Source organism: Pseudorasbora parva, chromosome 9 (assembly GCF_024679245.1).
Source record: "Pseudorasbora parva isolate DD20220531a chromosome 9, ASM2467924v1, whole genome shotgun sequence".
In the NCBI taxonomy this organism is placed as follows: domain Eukaryota; kingdom Metazoa; phylum Chordata; class Actinopteri; order Cypriniformes; family Gobionidae; genus Pseudorasbora; species Pseudorasbora parva.
In genome coordinates, this window is record NC_090180.1 from 22684396 (window position 1) to 22710119 (window position 25724).

Sequence of the window (25724 nt, forward strand, 5' to 3'; positions counted from 1 at the left end):
AGTGATGGGCAGGTTTGGTCTTCAAGAAAGGAACCCAGAAGGACAGAGGTTGGTAGACTTTGCTAAAAGTATGGAGATGGCTGTGGTGAACACGTACTTTCAGAAGAGGCAGGAACACAGGGTGACATATAAGAGTGTTGGCAGGAGCACACAAGTGGACTATATCTTATGTAGACGCTGCAATTTAATGGAAATTAGCGATTGTAGTGGAAAGTAGTGGTAGGTGAGAGTGTAGCTAGACAGCATAGGATGGTGGTGTGTAAGATGACTCTGGTGGTGAGGAAGATGAAGAGAGTAAAAGCAGAGCAGAAGACAAAGTGGTGGAAGTTGGAAAAGGAAAAGTCCTGTGTGGTTTTCAGGGAGGAGTTGAGGCAAGCTTTAGGCGGTTAGGAGGGGCTTCCGGATGACTGGACTACTACAGCCAAAGTGATCAGGGAGACGGGTAGGAAGGTGCTAGGTGTGTCATCTGGAAGGAGGAAAGAACACAAGGAGACTTGGTGGTGGAATGAGGAAGTCCAGGAGAGTATCCAGAGGAAGAAGTTAGCTAGGAAGAAGTGGGACAGTGAGAGGACGGAGGAAAGTAGACAGGAATATAGGGCGAAGCAGCGTGAGGTTAAGATAGAGGTGGCAAAGGCCAAACAGAGAGCGTATGAGGACATGTATGCAAGGTTAGATAGTAAGGAAGGTGAGAGGGATGTGTATCGGTTGGCGAGGCAGGGGGATAGAGATGGAAAGGATGTGCAGCAGGTTAGAGTGATTTAAGATAGAGATGGAAATGTTTTGACAGGTGACAGGAGGGTGAGGGAAAGATGGAAGGAGTACTTTGAAGAACTGATGAATGAGGAAAATGACAGGGAGAGAAGAGTTGTAGAGGCAAATATTGTTGAACAGGAAGTAGAAAGTATTAGCAAGGGTGAAGTTAGGAGAGCTTTGAAGAGGATGAAGAGAGGAAAGGCAGTTGGCCCTGATGACATACCAGTGGAGGTATGGAAGTGTCTAGGAGAAATGGCAGTAGAGTTTTTAACTAGGTTGTTCAACAAGGTCTTAGAGAGTGAGAGGATGCCTGAGGAATGGAGGAGAAGTGTTTTGGTGCCGATTTTTAAGAACAAGGGAGATGTGCAGAGTTGTGGAAACTATAGAGGTATTAAGCTGATGAGCCATACAATGAAGTTGTGGGAAAGAGTAGTGGAAGCAAGGCTAAGGGGAGAAGTGGACATTGGCTTTGAGAAGTAGTGAGAAGTGGCTTCTCCTATCACTGCTATGGTGATGACACTCAACTCTACTTCTCATTTCAACCATATGATCCTACAGTCAGTGTTCGTATCGCTGCCTGTCTGACAGACATTTCTGACTGAACTCAATCTTGCAAAGACAGAATTACTTGTCTCAACCAACCCAGCACTTCAAAATTTCTCCATTCAGCTTGGTTCATCAACCATAACTCCATCCAGGAACCTTGGAGTTGTGATTGATGACCATTTAAAATCTCACTGACCACATTACTGCAACAGCCCGGTCCTGCAGATTTGCCTTATACAACAGTAGAACGATTATACCCTTCCTATCAGAACAGGCTACACAACTCCTGGTCCAAGCTCTAGTTCTCTCCAGCGCAGAGAGAAGAGAGCGCATGTTTGATATTAGCAGCACACTAACGGCTTTCATTACATGTGGTTGGGGAGGGGAGCTCTTGTCGCTGCTCTTATCTACAATGCACAGGGAGTTCTTGCCTGGAACAGAACCATACCACCAAGCTAAACGATATGCTAAATATAGAGGATAACCCCTGTCACCAATTTGAAGTGTTCCACAAGTGGACAGGGGAGGTTTCTATGGACAGTCCCTTGACTCATTATGACAGGATGAGACTACACATGCACTTAGGACTTTCTAAGTCAACCCATTTCAAATAAAATCTGGTTAAGATTAGTGACCCAATAATGCAAACCCAACAGTCATGAAAAAGCAAGACCAAAGAGACACTGCTGTTGAGTTTCATGTTTATTAAGACCATTAAAATCACATGACCAGGGTAACTTCTCCACTAGACACCACAGTTTGTCCAATGGAGACTGTCTTGACATCAGCATCTCTTCCTGGAAAAGAAGTGGCAGAATTGTGAGGGGCATTTAAAAACCAATTTCTCATGGTTCCTGAAGTCAGTTTACAGCAAGCACTCACTTTTCCTAGCGCAGCTTTGCTCACAGGAGCCAGAAGAGGGATGGCACACCGCTGTACTACAGTGGATGAAGATCTAGCAGAGAGGGAAAAGGGTCAAGCCACAGAAGCCACTATAAAAAAAGACTAATATCAAGGGTTCAGGCAAGGCTGTGGAGCTTACGGTTTCCTGCAGAGGAGCCAGTGATGCTGGATCCACAAATGTGAACATCTTCACAACAAAGCGCTTGTAGTGGGTTGGGAACTGAAGACCAGAAAAGCCAGCCACCGGAACCAGTGTGGTCAGGTAACGGTCATCCCGGTAAGGGCATCTGAAAGGCAAAGGGGCAGTCAGAAAGGCCTTACAGCACACTAGATGGATGAAGACCAGCCTTACTCACCCATCGACCAGAAGGTCCCACTGGGGTAGACTGAGTGGACTGGGGGTTGATGTTGCCCAGCAACGTCCCAGCATCAGGACAATGTTGGGGTCAGTCCTCTCCAACACGCGCACCTCAACAAACACAGGCTCCCGCAGGACTTTTGTGATCGGATAATCAGCATCACTGTAGTAGGACGTGTACGCCTCATCCCCTGAGGAAGAACACAGCGTTTAAACAGAAACTGCTGCAACCTGGAGTTGTAGAAAATCATCCATACTTGGGCAGACACTTGCCTTCTGCACAGCCTTTGGTGACACATTGACCATTTGCCAGTCTAAGCTCCACCCTGAGGGGTCCAGAAGCAGCTACTGGTGGAGGTGCAGGAACAGTGTTGACCTCCACAACCAGAGCTTCCACAGAAGTACCAGAGTACCTACACTGGAAGATAAGCCTGGACAACAAACAGAGAGCTTGTAGCATTTGTAAAGGATTAACATGCATGCTAGACAATAAGTCACCTACTCAAAATGGCTGTCCCTTGTGATGGAACCAAGTGGTCCGACACCCACTTCATACGAGGAGGTCATTCTGTTTTCATACACCACATATCCACTGTCCTCCTGCAAATAGTAACTGTTGGCATCCAGTCCATTCTAAGCAGAACAGAAGCACATGCAGCTACTCACCATCATGCTCGTGCCACATGCAGTGACAGGGAACTGGTATATAGCAAAGGAAGGTGTGGATCCCACAGGACTGCAAGGTGGGTCGTTTCCACCCAGGAGACGGACTGAATCCAGGCTCAATCGAGGCAGTGTGACATCTCTAGCCACCACTACCACAAACTGACCATCTCTTATACACTGGACAGTCACTGGAACAAAGAGAGCAGGTTATTGCTGAAGAGGAGTTTAACATGAACCCCTTTACATTGACTCAACACTCTTACCTGCCTTCCCATAGTAACACCGCTGTCCGTTAAAGCAGCAGTTGAGCGCTCCACAGTCCGCACCACTGATACCATCTGGGCCACATTGGATCTGCTCATAATCAGCTACAGCACATTTGTCAAGGGGCTCTGCCTGCACCACTGGCTGCTTAGACTGAACCTGCTGTTGAATCTGTTGACTAGCTTGTTGTTGAACCCACTGAGGAGACTGTTGACTAGCTTGTTTCTGAACCTGCTGATTAGCTTGTGTCTGAACCTGCTGAGAAGATTGTTGACTAGCTTGTTTTTGAACCTGCTGATTAGCTTGTGTCTGAACCCACTGAGGAGACTGTTGACTAGCTTGTTTTTGAACCTGCTGATTAGCTTGTGTCTGAACCCTCTGAGGAGACTGCTGACTAGCTTGTTTCTGAACCTGCTGATTAGCTTGTTGTTGAACCCACTGAGGAAACTGTTGACCAACTTGCTTCTGAAGCCGCTGGTCAGTTTGCTGTAACATCAGAGCTTGCGGATTCTGGGGCAGATTACTCCACTGTGGAACAGCATGACAGAAAGCACAAAACCACACACAAAGTGCCAGAGACTGCACTGCACACCAGCTTCCTGCCATTGTTCAACAGCTAGTCACACTGTTGAGATGCTGCCCTTTGGTCTTTTTGTATTCTACAGATTTTGGCTAATTAACGATAATCCCTCCCCTCTCCATTAACAGTCACGATTCTCCAGACTTGCCCAAATGGGAGCTTATGCTACCAGAAGATTCTCATTGGTTCTCAAAATGATACACGTGTGATAGTTCTTGATTCCAATTGGCCAGATTTGTCATCTTGAAGACAAGTAAAAAGGTTCATGCACAGGTTTGCTACTAGAGCTTGCCCAAAATACTTTGGGTAGATGTTTGGTGCATTCTGCTTTGCTTGTAGACATGCTGAAATATTAACTAGCATTATATACCTATTTTAAAACAGAGAAATCTAAATATCGAAAGAGCAAGTAAAATCAAATATTTCTGATATAATATTATCATTAAATTATGTGAGGTAATACAGCCCAAATACTCAGAAAAAAATGGCAGAAACAGGCTTCATACAATCAGACACCTAAAAGTTATTTGTAAAGCAATTTAAGAGTATGTGAGATAAAATAAAGTTAATAATCCATTAACTTTGCATAATCCATTATGCGAATCACGAATAATCCATTCATTCGCATAATCCATTATGCGAATCACGAATATGACTTCCATACCGGATCGGTTGGGTCCCGGGTTAACAACGACCGCCATCAGTGCTGTTGACCTACAGGGCACTGGTGGAAATTGGGCTACTGTTAGTCAAACAAGGAGAGGAGGAGGAGGCGTGTCAGTAGGCAGAAAGAGAAGAGGAAAGGCAAGAGTTTAGGACTGAAAGTAGGGACTTTGAATGTTGGTACAATGACAGGTAAAGGCAGAGAGCTAGTAGATATGATGCAGAGGAGGAAAGTTGACATTCTGTGTGTCCAGGAGACCAGGTGGAAAGGGAGCAAGGCTAGAAGAATTGGAGCAGGGTTTAAACTGTTTTATAATGGTGTGGACAGGAAGAAAAATGGAGTTGGAGTGATCCTGAAGGAGGAGTTTGTGAAGAATGTTCTGGAGGTAAAGAGAGTGTCAGATAGGTTGATGAGTCTGAAGCTGGATATTGAAGGTGTGATGTTGAATTTTGTTAGTGCCTATGCTCCACAAGTAGGTTGTAAGCAAGATGAGAAAGACAGATTCTGGAGCGAGTTGGAGGAAGTGATGCAGACTGTTCCCAGAGGTGAGAGAGTAGTGATAGGGGCAGATTTGAATGGACATGTTGGGGAAGGGAATAGTGGAGATGAGGAAGTGATGGGCAGGTTTGGTCTTCAAGAAAGGAACCCAGAAGGACAGAGGTTGGTAGACTTTGCTAAAAGTATGGAGATGGCTGTAGTGAACACGTACTTTCAGAAGAGGCAGGAACACAGGGTGACATATAAGAGTGTTGGCAGGAGCACACAAGTGGACTATATCTTATGTAGACGCTGCAATTTAATGGAAATTAGCGATTGTAGTGGAAAGTAGTGGTAGGTGAGAGTGTAGCTAGACAGCATAGGATGGTGGTGTGTAAGATGACTCTGGTGGTGAGGAAGATGAAGAGAGTAAAAGCAGAGCAGAAGACAAAGTGGTGGAAGTTGGAAAAGGAAAAGTCCTGTGTGGTTTTCAGGGAGGAGTTGAGGCAAGCTTTAGGTGGTCAGGAGGGGCTTCCGGATGACTGGACTACTACAGCCAAAGTGATCAGGGAGACGGGTAGGAAGGTGCTAGGTGTGTCATCTGGAAGGAGGAAAGAACACAAGGAGACTTGGTGGTGGAATGAGGAAGTCCAGGAGAGTATCCAGAGGAAGAAGTTAGCTAGGAAGAAGTGGGACAGTGAGAGTACGGAGGAAAGTAGACAGGAATATAGGGCGAAGCAGCGTGAGGTTAAGATAGAGGTGGCAAAGGCCAAACAGAGAGCGTATGAGGACATGTATGCAAGGTTAGATAGTAAGGAAGGTGAGAGGGATGTGTATCGGTTGGCGAGGCAGGGGGATAGAGATGGAAAGGATGTGCAGCAGGTTAGAGTGATTTAAGATAGAGATGGAAATGTTTTGACAGGTGACAGGAGGGTGAGGGAAAGATGGAAGGAGTACTTTGAAGAACTGATGAATGAGGAAAATGACAGGGAGAGAAGAGTTGTAGAGGCAAATATTGTTGAACAGGAAGTAGAAAGTATTAGCAAGGGTGAAGTTAGGAGAGCTTTGAAGAGGATGAAGAGAGGAAAGGCAGTTGGCCCTGATGACATACCAGTGGAGGTATGGAAGTGTCTAGGAGAAATGGCAGTAGAGTTTTTAACTAGGTTGTTCAACAAGGTCTTAGAGAGTGAGAGGATGCCTGAGGAATGGAGGAGAAGTGTTTTGGTGCCGATCTTTAAGAACAAGGGAGATGTGCAGAGTTGTGGAAACTATAGAGGTATTAAGCTGATGAGCCATACAATGAAGTTGTGGGAAAGAGTAGTGGAAGCAAGGCTAAGGGGAGAAGTGGACATTGGCTTTGAGAAGTAGTGAGAAGTGGCTTCTCCTATCACTGCTATGGTGATGACACTCAACTCTACTTCTCATTTCAACCATATGATCCTACAGTCAGTGTTCGTATCGCTGCCTGTCTGACAGACATTTCTGACTGAACTCAATCTTGCAAAGACAGAATTACTTGTCTCAACCAACCCAGCACTTCAAAATTTCTCCATTCAGCTTGGTTCATCAACCATAACTCCATCCAGGACAGCCAGGAACCTTGGAGTTGTGATTGATGACCATTTAAAATCTCACTGACCACATTACTGCAACAGCCCGGTCCTGCAGATTTGCCTTATACAACAGTAGAACGATTATACCCTTCCTATCAGAACAGGCTACACAACTCCTGGTCCAAGCTCTAGTTCTCTCCAGCGCAGAGAGAAGAGAGCGCATGTTTGATATTAGCAGCACACTTACGGCTTTCATTACATGTGGTTGGGGAGGGGAGCTCTTGTCGCTGCTCTTATCTACAATGCACAGGGAGTTCTTGCCTGGAACAGAACCATACCACCAAGCTAAACGATATGCTAAATATAGAGGATAACCGAGGGTAACCCCTGTCACCAATTTGAAGTGTTCCACAAGTGGACAGGGGAGGTTTCTATGGACAGTCCCTTGACTCATTATGACAGGATGAGACTACACATGCACTTAGGACTTTCTAAGTCAACCCATTTCAAATAAAATCTGGTTTAGATTAGTGACCCAATAATGCAAACCCAACAGTCATGAAAAAGCAAGACCAAAGAGACACTGCTGTTGAGTTTCATGTTTATTAAGACCATTAAAATCACATGACCAGGGTAACTTCTCCACTAGACACCACAGTTTGTCCAATGGAGACTGTCTTGACATCAGCATCTCTTCCTGGAAAAGAAGTGGCAGAATTGTGAGGGGCATTTAAAAAACAATCTCTCATGGTTCCTGAAGTCAGTTTACAGCAAGCACTCACTTTTCCTAGTGCAGCTTTGCTCACAGGAGCCAGAAGAGGGATGGCACACCGCTGTACTACAGTGGATGAAGATCTAGCAGAGAGGGAAAAGGGTCAAGCCACAGAAGCCACTATAAAAAAAGACTAATATCAAGGGTTCAGGCAAGGCTGTGGAGCTTACGGTTTCCTGCAGAGGAGCCAGTGATGCTGGATCCACAAATGTGAACATCTTCACAACAAAGCGCTTGTAGTGGGTTGGGAACTGAAGACCAGAAAAGCCAGCCACCGGAACCAGTGTGGTCAGGTAACGGTCATCCCGGTAAGGGCATCTGAAAGGCAAAGGGGCAGTCAGAAAGGCCTTACAGCACACTAGATGGATGAAGACCAGCCTTACTCACCCATCGACCAGAAGGTCCCACTGGGGTAGACTGAGTGGACTGGGGGTTGATGTTGCCCAGCAACGTCCCAGCATCAGGACAATGTTGGGGTCAGTCCTCTCCAACACGCGCACCTCAACAAACACAGGCTCCCGCAGGACTTTTGTGATCGGATAATCAGCATCACTGTAGTAGGACGTGTACGCCTCATCCCCTGAGGAAGAACACAGCGTTTAAACAGAAACTGCTGCAACCTGGAGTTGTAGAAAATCATCCATACTTGGGCAGACACTTGCCTTCTGCACAGCCTTTGGTGACACATTGACCATTTGCCAGTCTAAGCTCCACCCTGAGGGGTCCAGAAGCAGCTACTGGTGGAGGTGCAGGAACAGTGTTGACCTCCACAACCAGAGCTTCCACAGAAGTACCAGAGTACCTACACTGGAAGAGAAGCCTGGACAACAAACAGAGAGCTTGTAGCATTTGTAAAGGATTAACATGCATGCTAGACAATAAGTCACCTACTCAAAATGGCTGTCCCTTGTGATGGAACCAAGTGGTCCGACACCCACTTCATACGAGGAGGTCATTCTGTTTTCATACACCACATATCCACTGTCCTCCTGCAAATAGTAACTGTTGGCATCCAGTCCATTCTAAGCAGAACAGAAGCACATGCAGCTACTCACCATCATGCTCGTGCCACATGCAGTGACAGGGAACTGGTATATAGCAAAGGAAGGTGTGGATCCCACAGGACTGCAAGGTGGGTCGTTTCCACCCAGGAGACGGACTGAATCCAGGCTCAATCGAGGCAGTGTGACATCTCTAGCCACCACTACCACAAACTGACCATCTCTTATACACTGGACAGTCACTGGAACAAAGAGAGCAGGTTATTGCTGAAGAGGAGTTTAACATGAACCCCTTTACATTGACTCAACACTCTTACCTGCCTTCCCATAGTAACACCGCTGTCCGTTAAAGCAGCAGTTGAGCGCTCCACAGTCCGCACCACTGATACCATCTGGGCCACATTGGATCTGCTCATAATCAGCTACAGCACATTTGTCAAGGGGCTCTGCCTGCACCACTGGCTGCTTAGACTGAACCTGCTGTTGAATCTGTTGACTAGCTTGTTGTTGAACCCACTGAGGAGACTGTTGACTAGCTTGTTTCTGAACCTGCTGATTAGCTTGTGTCTGAACCCACTGAGAAGATTGTTGACTAGCTTGTTTTTGAACCTGCTGATTAGCTTGTGTCTGAACCCACTGAGGAGACTGTTGACTAGCTTGTTTTTGAACCTGCTGATTAGCTTGTGTCTGAACCCTCTGAGGAGACTGCTGACTAGCTTGTTTCTGAACCTGCTGATTAGCTTGTTGTTGAACCCACTGAGGAAACTGTTGACCAACTTGCTTCTGAAGCCGCTGGTCAGTTTGCTGTAACATCAGAGCTTGCGGATTCTGGGGCAGATTACTCCACTGTGGAACAGCATGACAGAAAGCACAAAACCACACACAAAGTGCCAGAGACTGCACTGCACACCAGCTTCCTGCCATTGTTCAACAGCTAGTCACACTGTTGAGATGCTGCCCTTTGGTCTTTTTGTATTCTACAGATTTTGGCTAATTAACGATAATCCCTCCCCTCTCCATTAACAGTCACGATTCTCCAGACTTGCCCAAATGGGAGCTTATGCTACCAGAAGATTCTCATTGGTTCTCAAAATGATACACGTGTGATAGTTCTTGATTCCAATTGGCCAGATTTGTCATCTTGAAGACAAGTAAAAAGGTTCATGCACAGGTTTGCTACTAGAGCTTGCCCAAAATACTTTGGGTAGATGTTTGGTGCATTCTGCTTTGCTTGTAGACATGCTGAAATATTAACTAGCATTATATACCTATTTTAAAACAGAGAAATCTAAATATCGAAAGAGCAAGTAAAATCAAATATTTCTGATATAATATTATCATTAAATTATGTGAGGTAATACAGCCCAAATACTCAGAAAAAAATGGCAGAAACAGGCTTCATACAATCAGACACCTAAAAGTTATTTGTAAAGCAATTTAAGAGTATGTGAGATAAAATAAAGTTAATAATCCATTAACTTTGCATAATCCATTATGCGAATCACGAATAATCCATTCATTCGCATAATCCATTATGCGAATCACGAATATGACTTCCATACCGGATCGGTTGGGTCCCGGGTTAACAACGACCGCCATCAGTGCTGTTGACCTACAGGGCACTGGTGGAAATTGGGCTACTGTTAGTCAAACAAGGAGAGGAGGAGGAGGCGTGTCAGTAGGCAGAAAGAGAAGAGGAAAGGCAAGAGTTTAGGACTGAAAGTAGGGACTTTGAATGTTGGTACAATGACAGGTAAAGGCAGAGAGCTAGTAGATATGATGCAGAGGAGGAAAGTTGACATTCTGTGTGTCCAGGAGACCAGGTGGAAAGGGAGCAAGGCTAGAAGAATTGGAGCAGGGTTTAAACTGTTTTATAATGGTGTGGACAGGAAGAAAAATGGAGTTGGAGTGATCCTGAAGGAGGAGTTTGTGAAGAATGTTCTGGAGGTAAAGAGAGTGTCAGATAGGTTGATGAGTCTGAAGCTGGATATTGAAGGTGTGATGTTGAATTTTGTTAGTGCCTATGCTCCACAAGTAGGTTGTAAGCAAGATGAGAAAGACAGATTCTGGAGCGAGTTGGAGGAAGTGATGCAGACTGTTCCCAGAGGTGAGAGAGTAGTGATAGGGGCAGATTTGAATGGACATGTTGGGGAAGGATTAGTGGAGATGAGGAAGTGATGGGCAGGTTTGGTCTTCAAGAAAGGAACCCAGAAGGACAGAGGTTGGTAGACTTTGCTAAAAGTATGGAGATGGCTGTGGTGAACACGTACTTTCAGAAGAGGCAGGAACACAGGGTGACATATAAGAGTGTTGGCAGGAGCACACAAGTGGACTATATCTTATGTAGACGCTGCAATTTAATGGAAATTAGCGATTGTAGTGGAAAGTAGTGGTAGGTGAGAGTGTAGCTAGACAGCATAGGATGGTGGTGTGTAAGATGACTCTGGTGGTGAGGAAGATGAAGAGAGTAAAAGCAGAGCAGAAGACAAAGTGGTGGAAGTTGGAAAAGGAAAAGTCCTGTGTGGTTTTCAGGGAGGAGTTGAGGCAAGCTTTAGGCGGTTAGGAGGGGCTTCCGGATGACTGGACTACTACAGCCAAAGTGATCAGGGAGACGGGTAGGAAGGTGCTAGGTGTGTCATCTGGAAGGAGGAAAGAACACAAGGAGACTTGGTGGTGGAATGAGGAAGTCCAGGAGAGTATCCAGAGGAAGAAGTTAGCTAGGAAGAAGTGGGACAGTGAGAGGACGGAGGAAAGTAGACAGGAATATAGGGCGAAGCAGCGTGAGGTTAAGATAGAGGTGGCAAAGGCCAAACAGAGAGCGTATGAGGACATGTATGCAAGGTTAGATAGTAAGGAAGGTGAGAGGGATGTGTATCGGTTGGCGAGGCAGGGGGATAGAGATGGAAAGGATGTGCAGCAGGTTAGAGTGATTTAAGATAGAGATGGAAATGTTTTGACAGGTGACAGGAGGGTGAGGGAAAGATGGAAGGAGTACTTTGAAGAACTGATGAATGAGGAAAATGACAGGGAGAGAAGAGTTGTAGAGGCAAATATTGTTGAACAGGAAGTAGAAAGTATTAGCAAGGGTGAAGTTAGGAGAGCTTTGAAGAGGATGAAGAGAGGAAAGGCAGTTGGCCCTGATGACATACCAGTGGAGGTATGGAAGTGTCTAGGAGAAATGGCAGTAGAGTTTTTAACTAGGTTGTTCAACAAGGTCTTAGAGAGTGAGAGGATGCCTGAGGAATGGAGGAGAAGTGTTTTGGTGCCGATTTTTAAGAACAAGGGAGATGTGCAGAGTTGTGGAAACTATAGAGGTATTAAGCTGATGAGCCATACAATGAAGTTGTGGGAAAGAGTAGTGGAAGCAAGGCTAAGGGGAGAAGTGGACATTGGCTTTGAGAAGTAGTGAGAAGTGGCTTCTCCTATCACTGCTATGGTGATGACACTCAACTCTGACTGTAGGATCATATGGTTGAAATGAGAAGTAGTGTTCGTATCGCTGCCTGTCTGACAGACATTTCTGACTGAACTCAATCTTGCAAAGACAGAATTACTTGTCTCAACCAACCCAGCACTTCAAAATTTCTCCATTCAGCTTGGTTCATCAACCATAACTCCATCCAGGACAGCCAGGAACCTTGGAGTTGTGATTGATGACCATTTAAAATCTCACTGACCACATTACTGCAACAGCCCGGTCCTGCAGATTTGCCTTATACAACAGTAGAACGATTATACCCTTCCTATCAGAACAGGCTACACAACTCCTGGTCCAAGCTCTAGTTCTCTCCAGCGCAGAGAGAAGAGAGCGCATGTTTGATATTAGCAGCACACTTACGGCTTTCATTACATGTGGTTGGGGAGGGGAGCTCTTGTTGCTGCTCTTATCTACAATGCACAGGGAGTTCTTGCCTGGAACAGAACCATACCACCAAGCTAAACAATATGCTAAATATAGAGGATAACCCCTGTCACCAATTTGAAGTGTTCCACAAGTGGACAGGGGAGGTTTCTATGGACAGTCCCTTGACTCATTATGACAGGATGAGACTACACATGCACTTAGGACTTTCTAAGTCAACCCATTTCAAATAAAATCTGGTTAAGATTAGTGACCCAATAATGCAAACCCAACAGTCATGAAAAAGCAAGACCAAAGAGACACTGCTGTTGAGTTTCATGTTTATTAAGACCATTAAAATCACATGACCAGGGTAACTTCTCCACTAGACACCACAGTTTGTCCAATGGAGACTGTCTTGACATCAGCATCTCTTCCTGGAAAAGAAGTGGCAGAATTGTGAGGGGCATTTAAAAACCAATTTCTCATGGTTCCTGAAGTCAGTTTACAGCAAGCACTCACTTTTCCTAGCGCAGCTTTGCTCACAGGAGCCAGAAGAGGGATGGCACACCGCTGTACTACAGTGGATGAAGATCTAGCAGAGAGGGAAAAGGGTCAAGCCACAGAAGCCACTATAAAAAAAGACTAATATCAAGGGTTCAGGCAAGGCTGTGGAGCTTACGGTTTCCTGCAGAGGAGCCAGTGATGCTGGATCCACAAATGTGAACATCTTCACAACAAAGCGCTTGTAGTGGGTTGGGAACTGAAGACCAGAAAAGCCAGCCACCGGAACCAGTGTGGTCAGGTAACGGTCATCCCGGTAAGGGCATCTGAAAGGCAAAGGGGCAGTCAGAAAGGCCTTACAGCACACTAGATGGATGAAGACCAGCCTTACTCACCCATCGACCAGAAGGTCCCACTGGGGTAGACTGAGTGGACTGGGGGTTGATGTTGCCCAGCAACGTCCCAGCATCAGGACAATGTTGGGGTCAGTCCTCTCCAACACGCGCACCTCAACAAACACAGGCTCCCGCAGGACTTTTGTGATCGGATAATCAGCATCACTGTAGTAGGACGTGTACGCCTCATCCCCTGAGGAAGAACACAGCGTTTAAACAGAAACTGCTGCAACCTGGAGTTGTAGAAAATCATCCATACTTGGACAGACACTTGCCTTCTGCACAGCCTTTGGTGACACATTGACCATTTGCCAGTCTAAGCTCCACCCTGAGGGGTCCAGAAGCAGCTACTGGTGGAGGTGCAGGAACAGTGTTGACCTCCACAACCAGAGCTTCCACAGAAGTACCAGAGTACCTACACTGGAAGAGAAGCCTGGGCAACAAACAGAGAGCTTGTAGCATTTGTAAAGGATTAACATGCATGCTAGACAATAAGTCACCTACTCAAAATGGCTGTCCCTTGTGATGGAACCAAGTGGTCCGACACCCACTTCATACGAGGAGGTCATTCTGTTTTCATACACCACATATCCACTGTCCTCCTGCAAATAGTAACTGTTGGCATCCAGTCCATTCTAAGCAGAACAGAAGCACATGCAGCTACTCACCATCATGCTCGTGCCACATGCAGTGACAGGGAACTGGTATATAGCAAAGGAAGGTGTGGATCCCACAGGACTGCAAGGTGGGTCGTTTCCACCCAGGAGACGGACTGAATCCAGGCTCAATCGAGGCAGTGTGACATCTCTAGCCACCACTACCACAAACTGACCATCTCTTATACACTGGACAGTCACTGGAACAAAGAGAGCAGGTTATTGCTGAAGAGGAGTTTAACATGAACCCCTTTACATTGACTCAACACTCTTACCTGCCTTCCCATAGTAACACCGCTGTCCGTTAAAGCAGCAGTTGAGCGCTCCACAGTCCGCACCACTGATACCATCTGGGCCACATTGGATCTGCTCATAATCAGCTACAGCACATTTGTCAAGGGGCTCTGCCTGCACCACTGGCTGCTTAGACTGAACCTGCTGTTGAATCTGTTGACTAGCTTGTTGTTGAACCCACTGAGGAGACTGTTGACTAGCTTGTTTCTGAACCTGCTGATTAGCTTGTGTCTGAACCCACTGAGAAGATTGTTGACTAGCTTGTTTTTGAACCTGCTGATTAGCTTGTGTCTGAACCCACTGAGGAGACTGTTGACTAGCTTGTTTTTGAACCTGCTGATTAGCTTGTGTCTGAACCCTCTGAGGAGACTGCTGACTAGCTTGTTTCTGAACCTGCTGATTAGCTTGTTGTTGAACCCACTGAGGAAACTGTTGACCAACTTGCTTCTGAAGCCGCTGGTCAGTTTGCTGTAACATCAGAGCTTGCGGATTCTGGGGCAGATTACTCCACTGTGGAACAGCATGACAGAAAGCACAAAACCACACACAAAGTGCCAGAGACTGCACTGCACGCCAGCTTCCTGCCATTGTTCAACAGCTAGTCACACTGTTGAGATGCTGCCCTTTGGTCTTTTTGTATTCTACAGATTTTGGCTAATTAACGATAATCCCTCCCCTCTCCATTAACAGTCACGATTCTCCAGACTTGCCCAAATGGGAGCTTATGCTACCAGAAGATTCTCATTGGTTCTCAAAATGATACACGTGTGATAGTTCTTGATTCCAATTGGCCAGATTTGTCATCTTGAAGACAAGTAAAAAGGTTCATGCACAGGTTTGCTACTAGAGCTTGCCCAAAATACTTTGGGTAGATGTTTGGTGCATTCTGCTTTGCTTGTAGACATGCTGAAATATTAACTAGCATTATATACCTATTTTAAAACAGAGAAATCTAAATATCGAAAGAGCAAGTAAAATCAAATATTTCTGATATAATATTATCATTAAATTATGTGAGGTAATACAGCCCAAATACTCAGAAAAAAATGGCAGAAACAGGCTTCATACAATCAGACACCTAAAAGTTATTTGTAAAGCAATTTAAGAGTATGTGAGATAAAATAAAGTTAATAATCCATTAACTTTGCATAATCCATTATGCGAATCACGAATAATCCATTCATTCGCATAATCCATTATGCGAATCACGAATATGACTTCCATACCGGATCGGTTGGGTCCCGGGTTAACAACGACCGCCATCAGTGCTGTTGACCTACAGGGCACTGGTGGAAATTGGGCTACTGTTAGTCAAACAAGGAGAGGAGGAGGAGGCGTGTCAGTAGGCAGAAAGAGAAGAGGAAAGGCAAGAGTTTAGGACTGAAAGTAGGGACTTTGAATGTTGGTACAATGACAGGTAAAGGCAGAGAGCTAGTAGATATGATGCAGAGGAGGAAAGTTGACATTCTGTGTGTCCAGGAGACCAGGTGGAAAGGGAGCAAGGCTAGAAGAATTGGAGCAGGGTTTAAACTGTTTTATAATGGTGTGGACAGGAAGAAAAATGGAGTTGGAGTGATCCTGAAGGAGGAGTTTGTGAAGAATGTTCTGGAGGTAAAGAGAGTGTCAGATAGGTTGATGAGTCTGAAGCTGGATATTGAAGGTGTGATGTTGAATTTTGTTAGTGCCTATGCTCCACAAGTAGGTTGTAAGCAAGATGAGAAAGACAGATTCTGGAGCGAGTTGGAGGAAGTGATGCAGACTGTTCCCAGAGGTGAGAGAGTAGTGATAGGGGCAGATTTGAATGGACATGTTGGGGAAGGATTAGTGGAGATGAGGAAGTGATGGGCAGGTTTGGTCTTCAAGAAAGGAACCCAGAAGGACAGAGGTTGGTAGACTTTGCTAAAAGTATGGAGATGGCTGTGGTGAACACGTACTTTCAGAAGAGGCAGGAACACAGGGTGACATATAAGAGTGTTGGCAGGAGCACACAAGTGGACTATATCTTATGTAGACGCTGCAATTTAATGGAAATTAGCGATTGTAGTGGAAAGTAGTGGTAGGTGAGAGTGTAGCTAGACAGCATAGGATGGTGGTGTGTAAGATGACTCTGGTGGTGAGGAAGATGAAGAGAGTAAAAGCAGAGCAGAAGACAAAGTGGTGGAAGTTGGAAAAGGAAAAGTCCTGTGTGGTTTTCAGGGAGGAGTTGAGGCAAGCTTTAGGCGGTTAGGAGGGGCTTCCGGATGACTGGACTACTACAGCCAAAGTGATCAGGGAGACGGGTAGGAAGGTGCTAGGTGTGTCATCTGGAAGGAGGAAAGAACACAAGGAGACTTGGTGGTGGAATGAGGAAGTCCAGGAGAGTATCCAGAGGAAGAAGTTAGCTAGGAAGAAGTGGGACAGTGAGAGGACGGAGGAAAGTAGACAGGAATATAGGGCGAAGCAGCGTGAGGTTAAGATAGAGGTGGCAAAGGCCAAACAGAGAGCGTATGAGGACATGTATGCAAGGTTAGATAGTAAGGAAGGTGAGAGGGATGTGTATCGGTTGGCGAGGCAGGGGGATAGAGATGGAAAGGATGTGCAGCAGGTTAGAGTGATTTAAGATAGAGATGGAAATGTTTTGACAGGTGACAGGAGGGTGAGGGAAAGATGGAAGGAGTACTTTGAAGAACTGATGAATGAGGAAAATGACAGGGAGAGAAGAGTTGTAGAGGCAAATATTGTTGAACAGGAAGTAGAAAGTATTAGCAAGGGTGAAGTTAGGAGAGCTTTGAAGAGGATGAAGAGAGGAAAGGCAGTTGGCCCTGATGACATACCAGTGGAGGTATGGAAGTGTCTAGGAGAAATGGCAGTAGAGTTTTTAACTAGGTTGTTCAACAAGGTCTTAGAGAGTGAGAGGATGCCTGAGGAATGGAGGAGAAGTGTTTTGGTGCCGATTTTTAAGAACAAGGGAGATGTGCAGAGTTGTGGAAACTATAGAGGTATTAAGCTGATGAGCCATACAATGAAGTTGTGGGAAAGAGTAGTGGAAGCAAGGCTAAGGGGAGAAGTGGACATTGGCTTTGAGAAGTAGTGAGAAGTGGCTTCTCCTATCACTGCTATGGTGATGACACTCAACTCTACTTCTCATTTCAACCATATGATCCTACAGTCAGTGTTCGTATCGCTGCCTGTCTGACAGACATTTCTGACTGAACTCAATCTTGCAAAGACAGAATTACTTGTCTCAACCAACCCAGCACTTCAAAATTTCTCCATTCAGCTTGGTTCATCAACCATAACTCCATCCAGGAACCTTGGAGTTGTGATTGATGACCATTTAAAATCTCACTGACCACATTACTGCAACAGCCCGGTCCTGCAGATTTGCCTTATACAACAGTAGAACGATTATACCCTTCCTATCAGAACAGGCTACACAACTCCTGGTCCAAGCTCTAGTTCTCTCCAGCGCAGAGAGAAGAGAGCGCATGTTTGATATTAGCAGCACACTAACGGCTTTCATTACATGTGGTTGGGGAGGGGAGCTCTTGTCGCTGCTCTTATCTACAATGCACAGGGAGTTCTTGCCTGGAACAGAACCATACCACCAAGCTAAACGATATGCTAAATATAGAGGATAACCCCTGTCACCAATTTGAAGTGTTCCACAAGTGGACAGGGGAGGTTTCTATGGACAGTCCCTTGACTCATTATGACAGGATGAGACTACACATGCACTTAGGACTTTCTAAGTCAACCCATTTCAAATAAAATCTGGTTAAGATTAGTGACCCAATAATGCAAACCCAACAGTCATGAAAAAGCAAGACCAAAGAGACACTGCTGTTGAGTTTCATGTTTATTAAGACCATTAAAATCACATGACCAGGGTAACTTCTCCACTAGACACCACAGTTTGTCCAATGGAGACTGTCTTGACATCAGCATCTCTTCCTGGAAAAGAAGTGGCAGAATTGTGAGGGGCATTTAAAAACCAATTTCTCATGGTTCCTGAAGTCAGTTTACAGCAAGCACTCACTTTTCCTAGCGCAGCTTTGCTCACAGGAGCCAGAAGAGGGATGGCACACCGCTGTACTACAGTGGATGAAGATCTAGCAGAGAGGGAAAAGGGTCAAGCCACAGAAGCCACTATAAAAAAAGACTAATATCAAGGGTTCAGGCAAGGCTGTGGAGCTTACGGTTTCCTGCAGAGGAGCCAGTGATGCTGGATCCACAAATGTGAACATCTTCACAACAAAGCGCTTGTAGTGGGTTGGGAACTGAAGACCAGAAAAGCCAGCCACCGGAACCAGTGTGGTCAGGTAACGGTCATCCCGGTAAGGGCATCTGAAAGGCAAAGGGGCAGTCAGAAAGGCCTTACAGCACACTAGATGGATGAAGACCAGCCTTACTCACCCATCGACCAGAAGGTCCCACTGGGGTAGACTGAGTGGACTGGGGGTTGATGTTGCCCAGCAACGTCCCAGCATCAGGACAATGTTGGGGTCAGTCCTCTCCAACACGCGCACCTCAACAAACACAGGCTCCCGCAGGACTTTTGTGATCGGATAATCAGCATCACTGTAGTAGGACGTGTACGCCTCATCCCCTGAGGAAGAACACAGCGTTTAAACAGAAACTGCTGCAACCTGGAGTTGTAGAAAATCATCCATACTTGGGCAGACACTTGCCTTCTGCACAGCCTTTGGTGACACATTGACCATTTGCCAGTCTAAGCTCCACCCTGAGGGGTCCAGAAGCAGCTACTGGTGGAGGTGCAGGAACAGTGTTGACCTCCACAACCAGAGCTTCCACAGAAGTACCAGAGTACCTACACTGGAAGATAAGCCTGGACAACAAACAGAGAGCTTGTAGCATTTGTAAAGGATTAACATGCATGCTAGACAATAAGTCACCTACTCAAAATGGCTGTCCCTTGTGATGGAACCAAGTGGTCCGACACCCACTTCATACGAGGAGGTCATTCTGTTTTCATACACCACATATCCACTGTCCTCCTGCAAATAGTAACTGTTGGCATCCAGTCCATTCTAAGCAGAACAGAAGCACATGCAGCTACTCACCATCATGCTCGTGCCACATGCAGTGACAGGGAACTGGTATATAGCAAAGGAAGGTGTGGATCCCACAGGACTGCAAGGTGGGTCGTTTCCACCCAGGAGACGGACTGAATCCAGGCTCAATCGAGGCAGTGTGACATCTCTAGCCACCACTACCACAAACTGACCATCTCTTATACACTGGACAGTCACTGGAACAAAGAGAGCAGGTTATTGCTGAAGAGGAGTTTAACATGAACCCCTTTACATTGACTCAACACTCTTACCTGCCTTCCCATAGTAACACCGCTGTCCGTTAAAGCAGCAGTTGAGCGCTCCACAGTCCGCACCACTGATACCATCTGGGCCACATTGGATCTGCTCATAATCAGCTACAGCACATTTGTCAAGGGGCTCTGCCTGCACCACTGGCTGCTTAGACTGAACCTGCTGTTGAATCTGTTGACTAGCTTGTTGTTGAACCCACTGAGGAGACTGTTGACTAGCTTGTTTCTGAACCTGCTGATTAGCTTGTGTCTGAACCTGCTGAGAAGATTGTTGACTAGCTTGTTTTTGAACCTGCTGATTAGCTTGTGTCTGAACCCACTGAGGAGACTGTTGACTAGCTTGTTTTTGAACCTGCTGATTAGCTTGTGTCTGAACCCTCTGAGGAGACTGCTGACTAGCTTGTTTCTGAACCTGCTGATTAGCTTGTTGTTGAACCCACTGAGGAAACTGTTGACCAACTTGCTTCTGAAGCCGCTGGTCAGTTTGCTGTAACATCAGAGCTTGCGGATTCTGGGGCAGATTACTCCACTGTGGAACAGCATGACAGAAAGCACAAAACCACACACAAAGTGCCAGAGACTGCACTGCACACCAGCTTCCTGCCATTGTTCAACAGCTAGTCACACTGTTGAGATGCTGCCCTTTGGTCTTTTTGTATTCTACAGATTTTGGCTAATTAACGATAATCCCTCCCCTCTCCATTAACAGTCACGATTCTCCAGACTTGCCCAAATGGGAGCTTATGCTACCAGAAGATTCTCATTGGTTCTCAAAATGATACACGTGTGATAGTTCTTGATTCCAATTGGCCAGATTTGTCATCTTGAAGACAAGTAAAAAGGTTCATGCACAGGTTTGCTACTAGAGCTTGCCCAAAATACTTTGGGTAGATGTTTGGTGCATTCTGCTTTGCTTGTAGACATGCTGAAATATTAACTAGCATTATATACCTATTTTAAAACAGAGAAATCTAAATATCGAAAGAGCAAGTAAAATCAAATATTTCTGATATAATATTATCATTAAATTATGTGAGGTAATACAGCCCAAATACTCAGAAAAAAATGGCAGAAACAGGCTTCATACAATCAGACACCTAAAAGTTATTTGTAAAGCAATTTAAGAGTATGTGAGATAAAATAAAGTTAATAATCCATTAACTTTGCATAATCCATTATGCGAATCACGAATAATCCATTCATTCGCATAATCCATTATGCGAATCACGAATATGACTTCCATACCGGATCGGTTGGGTCCCGGGTTAACAACGACCGCCATCAGTGCTGTTGACCTACAGGGCACTGGTGGAAATTGGGCTACTGTTAGTCAAACAAGGAGAGGAGGAGGAGGCGTGTCAGTAGGCAGAAAGAGAAGAGGAAAGGCAAGAGTTTAGGACTGAAAGTAGGGACTTTGAATGTTGGTACAATGACAGGTAAAGGCAGAGAGCTAGTAGATATGATGCAGAGGAGGAAAGTTGACATTCTGTGTGTCCAGGAGACCAGGTGGAAAGGGAGCAAGGCTAGAAGAATTGGAGCAGGGTTTAAACTGTTTTATAATGGTGTGGACAGGAAGAAAAATGGAGTTGGAGTGATCCTGAAGGAGGAGTTTGTGAAGAATGTTCTGGAGGTAAAGAGAGTGTCAGATAGGTTGATGAGTCTGAAGCTGGATATTGAAGGTGTGATGTTGAATTTTGTTAGTGCCTATGCTCCACAAGTAGGTTGTAAGCAAGATGAGAAAGACAGATTCTGGAGCGAGTTGGAGGAAGTGATGCAGACTGTTCCCAGAGGTGAGAGAGTAGTGATAGGGGCAGATTTGAATGGACATGTTGGGGAAGGATTAGTGGAGATGAGGAAGTGATGGGCAGGTTTGGTCTTCAAGAAAGGAACCCAGAAGGACAGAGGTTGGTAGACTTTGCTAAAAGTATGGAGATGGCTGTGGTGAACACGTACTTTCAGAAGAGGCAGGAACACAGGGTGACATATAAGAGTGTTGGCAGGAGCACACAAGTGGACTATATCTTATGTAGACGCTGCAATTTAATGGAAATTAGCGATTGTAGTGGAAAGTAGTGGTAGGTGAGAGTGTAGCTAGACAGCATAGGATGGTGGTGTGTAAGATGACTCTGGTGGTGAGGAAGATGAAGAGAGTAAAAGCAGAGCAGAAGACAAAGTGGTGGAAGTTGGAAAAGGAAAAGTCCTGTGTGGTTTTCAGGGAGGAGTTGAGGCAAGCTTTAGGCGGTTAGGAGGGGCTTCCGGATGACTGGACTACTACAGCCAAAGTGATCAGGGAGACGGGTAGGAAGGTGCTAGGTGTGTCATCTGGAAGGAGGAAAGCACACAAGGAGACTTGGTGGTGGAATGAGGAAGTCCAGGAGAGTATCCAGAGGAAGAAGTTAGCTAGGAAGAAGTGGGACAGTGAGAGGACGGAGGAAAGTAGACAGGAATATAGGGCGAAGCAGCGTGAGGTTAAGATAGAGGTGGCAAAGGCCAAACAGAGAGCGTATGAGGACATGTATGCAAGGTTAGATAGTAAGGAAGGTGAGAGGGATGTGTATCGGTTGGCGAGGCAGGGGGATAGAGATGGAAAGGATGTGCAGCAGGTTAGAGTGATTTAAGATAGAGATGGAAATGTTTTGACAGGTGACAGGAGGGTGAGGGAAAGATGGAAGGAGTACTTTGAAGAACTGATGAATGAGGAAAATGACAGGGAGAGAAGAGTTGTAGAGGCAAATATTGTTGAACAGGAAGTAGAAAGTATTAGCAAGGGTGAAGTTAGGAGAGCTTTGAAGAGGATGAAGAGAGGAAAGGCAGTTGGCCCTGATGACATACCAGTGGAGGTATGGAAGTGTCTAGGAGAAATGGCAGTAGTTTTTAACTAGGTTGTTCAACAAGGTCTTAGAGAGTGAGAGGATGCCTGAGGAATGGAGGAGAAGTGTTTTGGTGCCGATTTTTAAGAAAAAGGGAGATGTGCAGAGTTGTGGAAACTATAGAGGTATTAAGCTGATGAGCCATACAATGAAGTTGTGGGAAAGAGTAGTGGAAGCAAGGCTAAGGGGAGAAGTGGACATTGGCTTTGAGAAGTAGTGAGAAGTGGCTTCTCCTATCACTGCTATGGTGATGACACTCAACTCTGACTGTAGGATCATATGGTTGAAATGAGAAGTAGTGTTCGTATCGCTGCCTGTCTGACAGACATTTCTGACTGAACTCAATCTTGCAAAGACAGAAGTACTTGTCTCAACCAACCCAGCACTTCAAAATTTCTCCATTCAGCTTGGTTCATCAACCATAACTCCATCCAGGACAGCCAGGAACCTTGGAGTTGTGATTGATGACCATTTAAAATCTCACTGACCACATTACTGCAACAGCCCGGTCCTGCAGATTTGCCTTATACAACAGTAGAACGATTATACCCTTCCTATCAGAACAGGCTACACAACTCCTGGTCCAAGCTCTAGTTCTCTCCAGCGCAGAGAGAAGAGAGCGCATGTTTGATATTAGCAGCACACTTACGGCTTTCATTACATGTGGTTGGGGAGGGGAGCTCTTGTTGCTGCTCTTATCTACAATGCACAGGGAGTTCTTGCCTGGAACAGAACCATACCACCAAGCTAAACGATATGCTAAATATAGAGGATAACCGAGGGTAACCCCTGTCACCAATTTGAAGTGTTCCACAAGTGGACAGGGGAGGTTTCTATGGACAGTCCCTTGACTCATTATGACAGGATGAGACTACACATGCACTTAGGACTTTCTAAGTCAACCCATTTCAAATAAAATCTGGTTTAGATTAGTGACCCAATAATGCAAACCCAACAGTCATGAAAAAGCAAAGACCAAAGAGACACTGCTGTTGAGTTTCATGTTTATTAAGACCATTAAAATCACATGACCAGGGTAACTTCTCCACTAGACACCACAGTTTGTCCAATGGAGACTGTCTTGACATCAGCATCTCTTCCTGGAAAAGAAGTGGCAGAATTGTGAGGGGCATTTAAAAACCAATTTCTCATGGTTCCTGAAGTCAGTTTACAGCAAGCACTCACTTTTCCTAGCGCAGCTTTGCTCACAGGAGCCAGAAGAGGGATGGCACACCGCTGTACTACAGTGGATGAAGATCTAGCAGAGAGGGAAAAGGGTCAAGCCACTATAAAAAAAGACTAATATCAAGGGTTCAGGCAAGGCTGTGGAGCTTACGGTTTCCTGCAGAGGAGCCAGTGATGCTGGATCCACAAATGTGAACATCTTCACAACAAAGCGCTTGTAGTGGGTTGGGAACTGAAGACCAGAAAAGCCAGCCACCGGAACCAGTGTGGTCAGGTAACGGTCATCCCGGTAAGGGCATCTGAAAGGCAAAGGGGCAGTCAGAAAGGCCTTACAGCACACTAGATGGATGAAGACCAGCCTTACTCACCCATCGACCAGAAGGTCCCACTGGGGTAGACTGAGTGGACTGGGGGTTGATGTTGCCCAGCAACGTCCCAGCATCAGGACAATGTTGGGGTCAGTCCTCTCCAACACGCGCACCTCAACAAACACAGGCTCCCGCAGGACTTTTGTGATCGGATAATCAGCATCACTGTAGTAGGACGTGTACGCCTCATCCCCTGAGGAAGAACACAGCGTTTAAACAGAAACTGCTGCAACCTGGAGTTGTAGAAAATCATCCATACTTGGGCAGACACTTGCCTTCTGCACAGCCTTTGGTGACACATTGACCATTTGCCAGTCTAAGCTCCACCCTGAGGGGTCCAGAAGCAGCTACTGGTGGAGGTGCAGGAACAGTGTTGACCTCCACAACCAGAGCTTCCACAGAAGTACCAGAGTACCTACACTGGAAGAGAAGCCTGGACAACAAACAGAGAGCTTGTAGCATTTGTAAAGGATTAACATGCATGCTAGACAATAAGTCACCTACTCAAAATGGCTGTCCCTTGTGATGGAACCAAGTGGTCCGACACCCACTTCATACGAGGAGGTCATTCTGTTTTCATACACCACATATCCACTGTCCTCCTGCAAATAGTAACTGTTGGCATCCAGTCCATTCTAAGCAGAACAGAAGCACATGCAGCTACTCACCATCATGCTCGTGCCACATGCAGTGACAGGGAACTGGTATATAGCAAAGGAAGGTGTGGATCCCACAGGACTGCAAGGTGGGTCGTTTCCACCCAGGAGACGGACTGAATCCAGGCTCAATCGAGGCAGTGTGACATCTCTAGCCACCACTACCACAAACTGACCATCTCTTATACACTGGACAGTCACTGGAACAAAGAGAGCAGGTTATTGCTGAAGAGGAGTTTAACATGAACCCCTTTACATTGACTCAACACTCTTACCTGCCTTCCCATAGTAACACCGCTGTCCGTTAAAGCAGCAGTTGAGCGCTCCACAGTCCGCACCACTGATACCATCTGGGCCACATTGGATCTGCTCATAATCAGCTACAGCACATTTGTCAAGGGGCTCTGCCTGCACCACTGGCTGCTTAGACTGAACCTGCTGTTGAATCTGTTGACTAGCTTGTTGTTGAACCCACTGAGGAGACTGTTGACTAGCTTGTTTCTGAACCTGCTGATTAGCTTGTGTCTGAACCCACTGAGAAGATTGTTGACTAGCTTGTTTTTGAACCTGCTGATTAGCTTGTGTCTGAACCCACTGAGGAGACTGTTGACTAGCTTGTTTTTGAACCTGCTGATTAGCTTGTGTCTGAACCCTCTGAGGAGACTGCTGACTAGCTTGTTTCTGAACCTGCTGATTAGCTTGTTGTTGAACCCACTGAGGAAACTGTTGACCAACTTGCTTCTGAAGCCGCTGGTCAGTTTGCTGTAACATCAGAGCTTGCGGATTCTGGGGCAGATTACTCCACTGTGGAACAGCATGACAGAAAGCACAAAACCACACACAAAGTGCCAGAGACTGCACTGCACACCAGCTTCCTGCCATTGTTCAACAGCTAGTCACACTGTTGAGATGCTGCCCTTTGGTCTTTTTGTATTCTACAGATTTTGGCTAATTAACGATAATCCCTCCCCTCTCCATTAACAGTCACGATTCTCCAGACTTGCCCAAATGGGAGCTTATGCTACCAGAAGATTCTCATTGGTTCTCAAAATTATACACGTGTGATAGTTCTTGATTCCAATTGGCCAGATT

At 45.8% G+C, this 25724-nt stretch overlaps 4 protein-coding genes across 4 annotated transcripts; all 4 read right to left on the bottom strand.

Moving 5' to 3' along the window:
- Positions 1-2019: 2019 nt before the first annotated feature.
- LOC137089830 (zona pellucida sperm-binding protein 4-like) lies at positions 2020-4096 on the bottom strand. The gene is made up of 8 exons (XM_067453404.1): positions 3490-4096; positions 3227-3414; positions 3063-3160; positions 2834-2991; positions 2559-2751; positions 2342-2489; positions 2182-2254; positions 2020-2096 (listed from the first exon to the last, which is right to left on the bottom strand). Exons 1-8 carry the CDS (start codon positions 4094-4096, stop codon positions 2020-2022), a joined length of 1542 nt encoding a protein of 513 aa, XP_067309505.1.
- A 3288-nt stretch (positions 4097-7384) lies between these two features.
- Positions 7385-9461, bottom strand: LOC137089831 (zona pellucida sperm-binding protein 4-like). The gene is made up of 8 exons (XM_067453405.1): positions 8855-9461; positions 8592-8779; positions 8428-8525; positions 8199-8356; positions 7924-8116; positions 7707-7854; positions 7547-7619; positions 7385-7461 (listed from the first exon to the last, which is right to left on the bottom strand). The coding sequence occupies exons 1-8, from the start codon at positions 9459-9461 to the stop codon at positions 7385-7387; spliced, it is 1542 nt and encodes a 513-aa protein (XP_067309506.1).
- Positions 9462-18083: 8622 nt separating this feature from the next.
- On the bottom strand, positions 18084-20160 carry LOC137089832 (zona pellucida sperm-binding protein 4-like). Its single transcript, XM_067453406.1, has 8 exons — positions 19554-20160; positions 19291-19478; positions 19127-19224; positions 18898-19055; positions 18623-18815; positions 18406-18553; positions 18246-18318; positions 18084-18160 (listed from the first exon to the last, which is right to left on the bottom strand). The coding sequence occupies exons 1-8, from the start codon at positions 20158-20160 to the stop codon at positions 18084-18086; spliced, it is 1542 nt and encodes a 513-aa protein (XP_067309507.1).
- Positions 20161-23446: 3286 nt separating this feature from the next.
- LOC137089833 (zona pellucida sperm-binding protein 4-like) lies at positions 23447-25514 on the bottom strand. The gene is made up of 8 exons (XM_067453407.1): positions 24908-25514; positions 24645-24832; positions 24481-24578; positions 24252-24409; positions 23977-24169; positions 23760-23907; positions 23609-23681; positions 23447-23523 (listed from the first exon to the last, which is right to left on the bottom strand). Exons 1-8 carry the CDS (start codon positions 25512-25514, stop codon positions 23447-23449), a joined length of 1542 nt encoding a protein of 513 aa, XP_067309508.1.
- Between the last annotated feature and the right edge of the window lie 210 nt (positions 25515-25724).

Coding starts and splice junctions, on each gene's coding strand:
- LOC137089830 (XM_067453404.1), bottom strand. CDS start 4,096: ATGGCAGGAAGCTGGTGTGCAGTGCAGTCTCTGGCACTTTGTGTGTGG. Junction 3,161..3,226: donor CATGTGGCACGAGCATGATG/GTGAGTAGCTGC, acceptor TACTATTTGCAG/GAGGACAGTGGATATGTGGT. Junction 2,992..3,062: donor ACAAGGGACAGCCATTTTGA/GTAGGTGACTTA, acceptor TTTGTTGTCCAG/GCTTATCTTCCAGTGTAGGT.
- LOC137089831 (XM_067453405.1), bottom strand. CDS start 9,461: ATGGCAGGAAGCTGGTGTGCAGTGCAGTCTCTGGCACTTTGTGTGTGG. Junction 8,780..8,854: donor GTGTTACTATGGGAAGGCAG/GTAAGAGTGTTG, acceptor TCTTTGTTCCAG/TGACTGTCCAGTGTATAAGA. Junction 7,462..7,546: donor GCAAAGCTGCACTAGGAAAA/GTGAGTGCTTGC, acceptor CTTCTTTTCCAG/GAAGAGATGCTGATGTCAAG.
- LOC137089832 (XM_067453406.1), bottom strand. CDS start 20,160: ATGGCAGGAAGCTGGTGTGCAGTGCAGTCTCTGGCACTTTGTGTGTGG. Junction 19,056..19,126: donor ACAAGGGACAGCCATTTTGA/GTAGGTGACTTA, acceptor TTTGTTGTCCAG/GCTTATCTTCCAGTGTAGGT. Junction 18,816..18,897: donor CACCAAAGGCTGTGCAGAAG/GCAAGTGTCTGC, acceptor GTTCTTCCTCAG/GGGATGAGGCGTACACGTCC.
- LOC137089833 (XM_067453407.1), bottom strand. CDS start 25,514: ATGGCAGGAAGCTGGTGTGCAGTGCAGTCTCTGGCACTTTGTGTGTGG. Junction 24,170..24,251: donor CACCAAAGGCTGTGCAGAAG/GCAAGTGTCTGC, acceptor GTTCTTCCTCAG/GGGATGAGGCGTACACGTCC. Junction 23,682..23,759: donor TGGCTCCTCTGCAGGAAACC/GTAAGCTCCACA, acceptor CCTCTCTGCTAG/ATCTTCATCCACTGTAGTAC.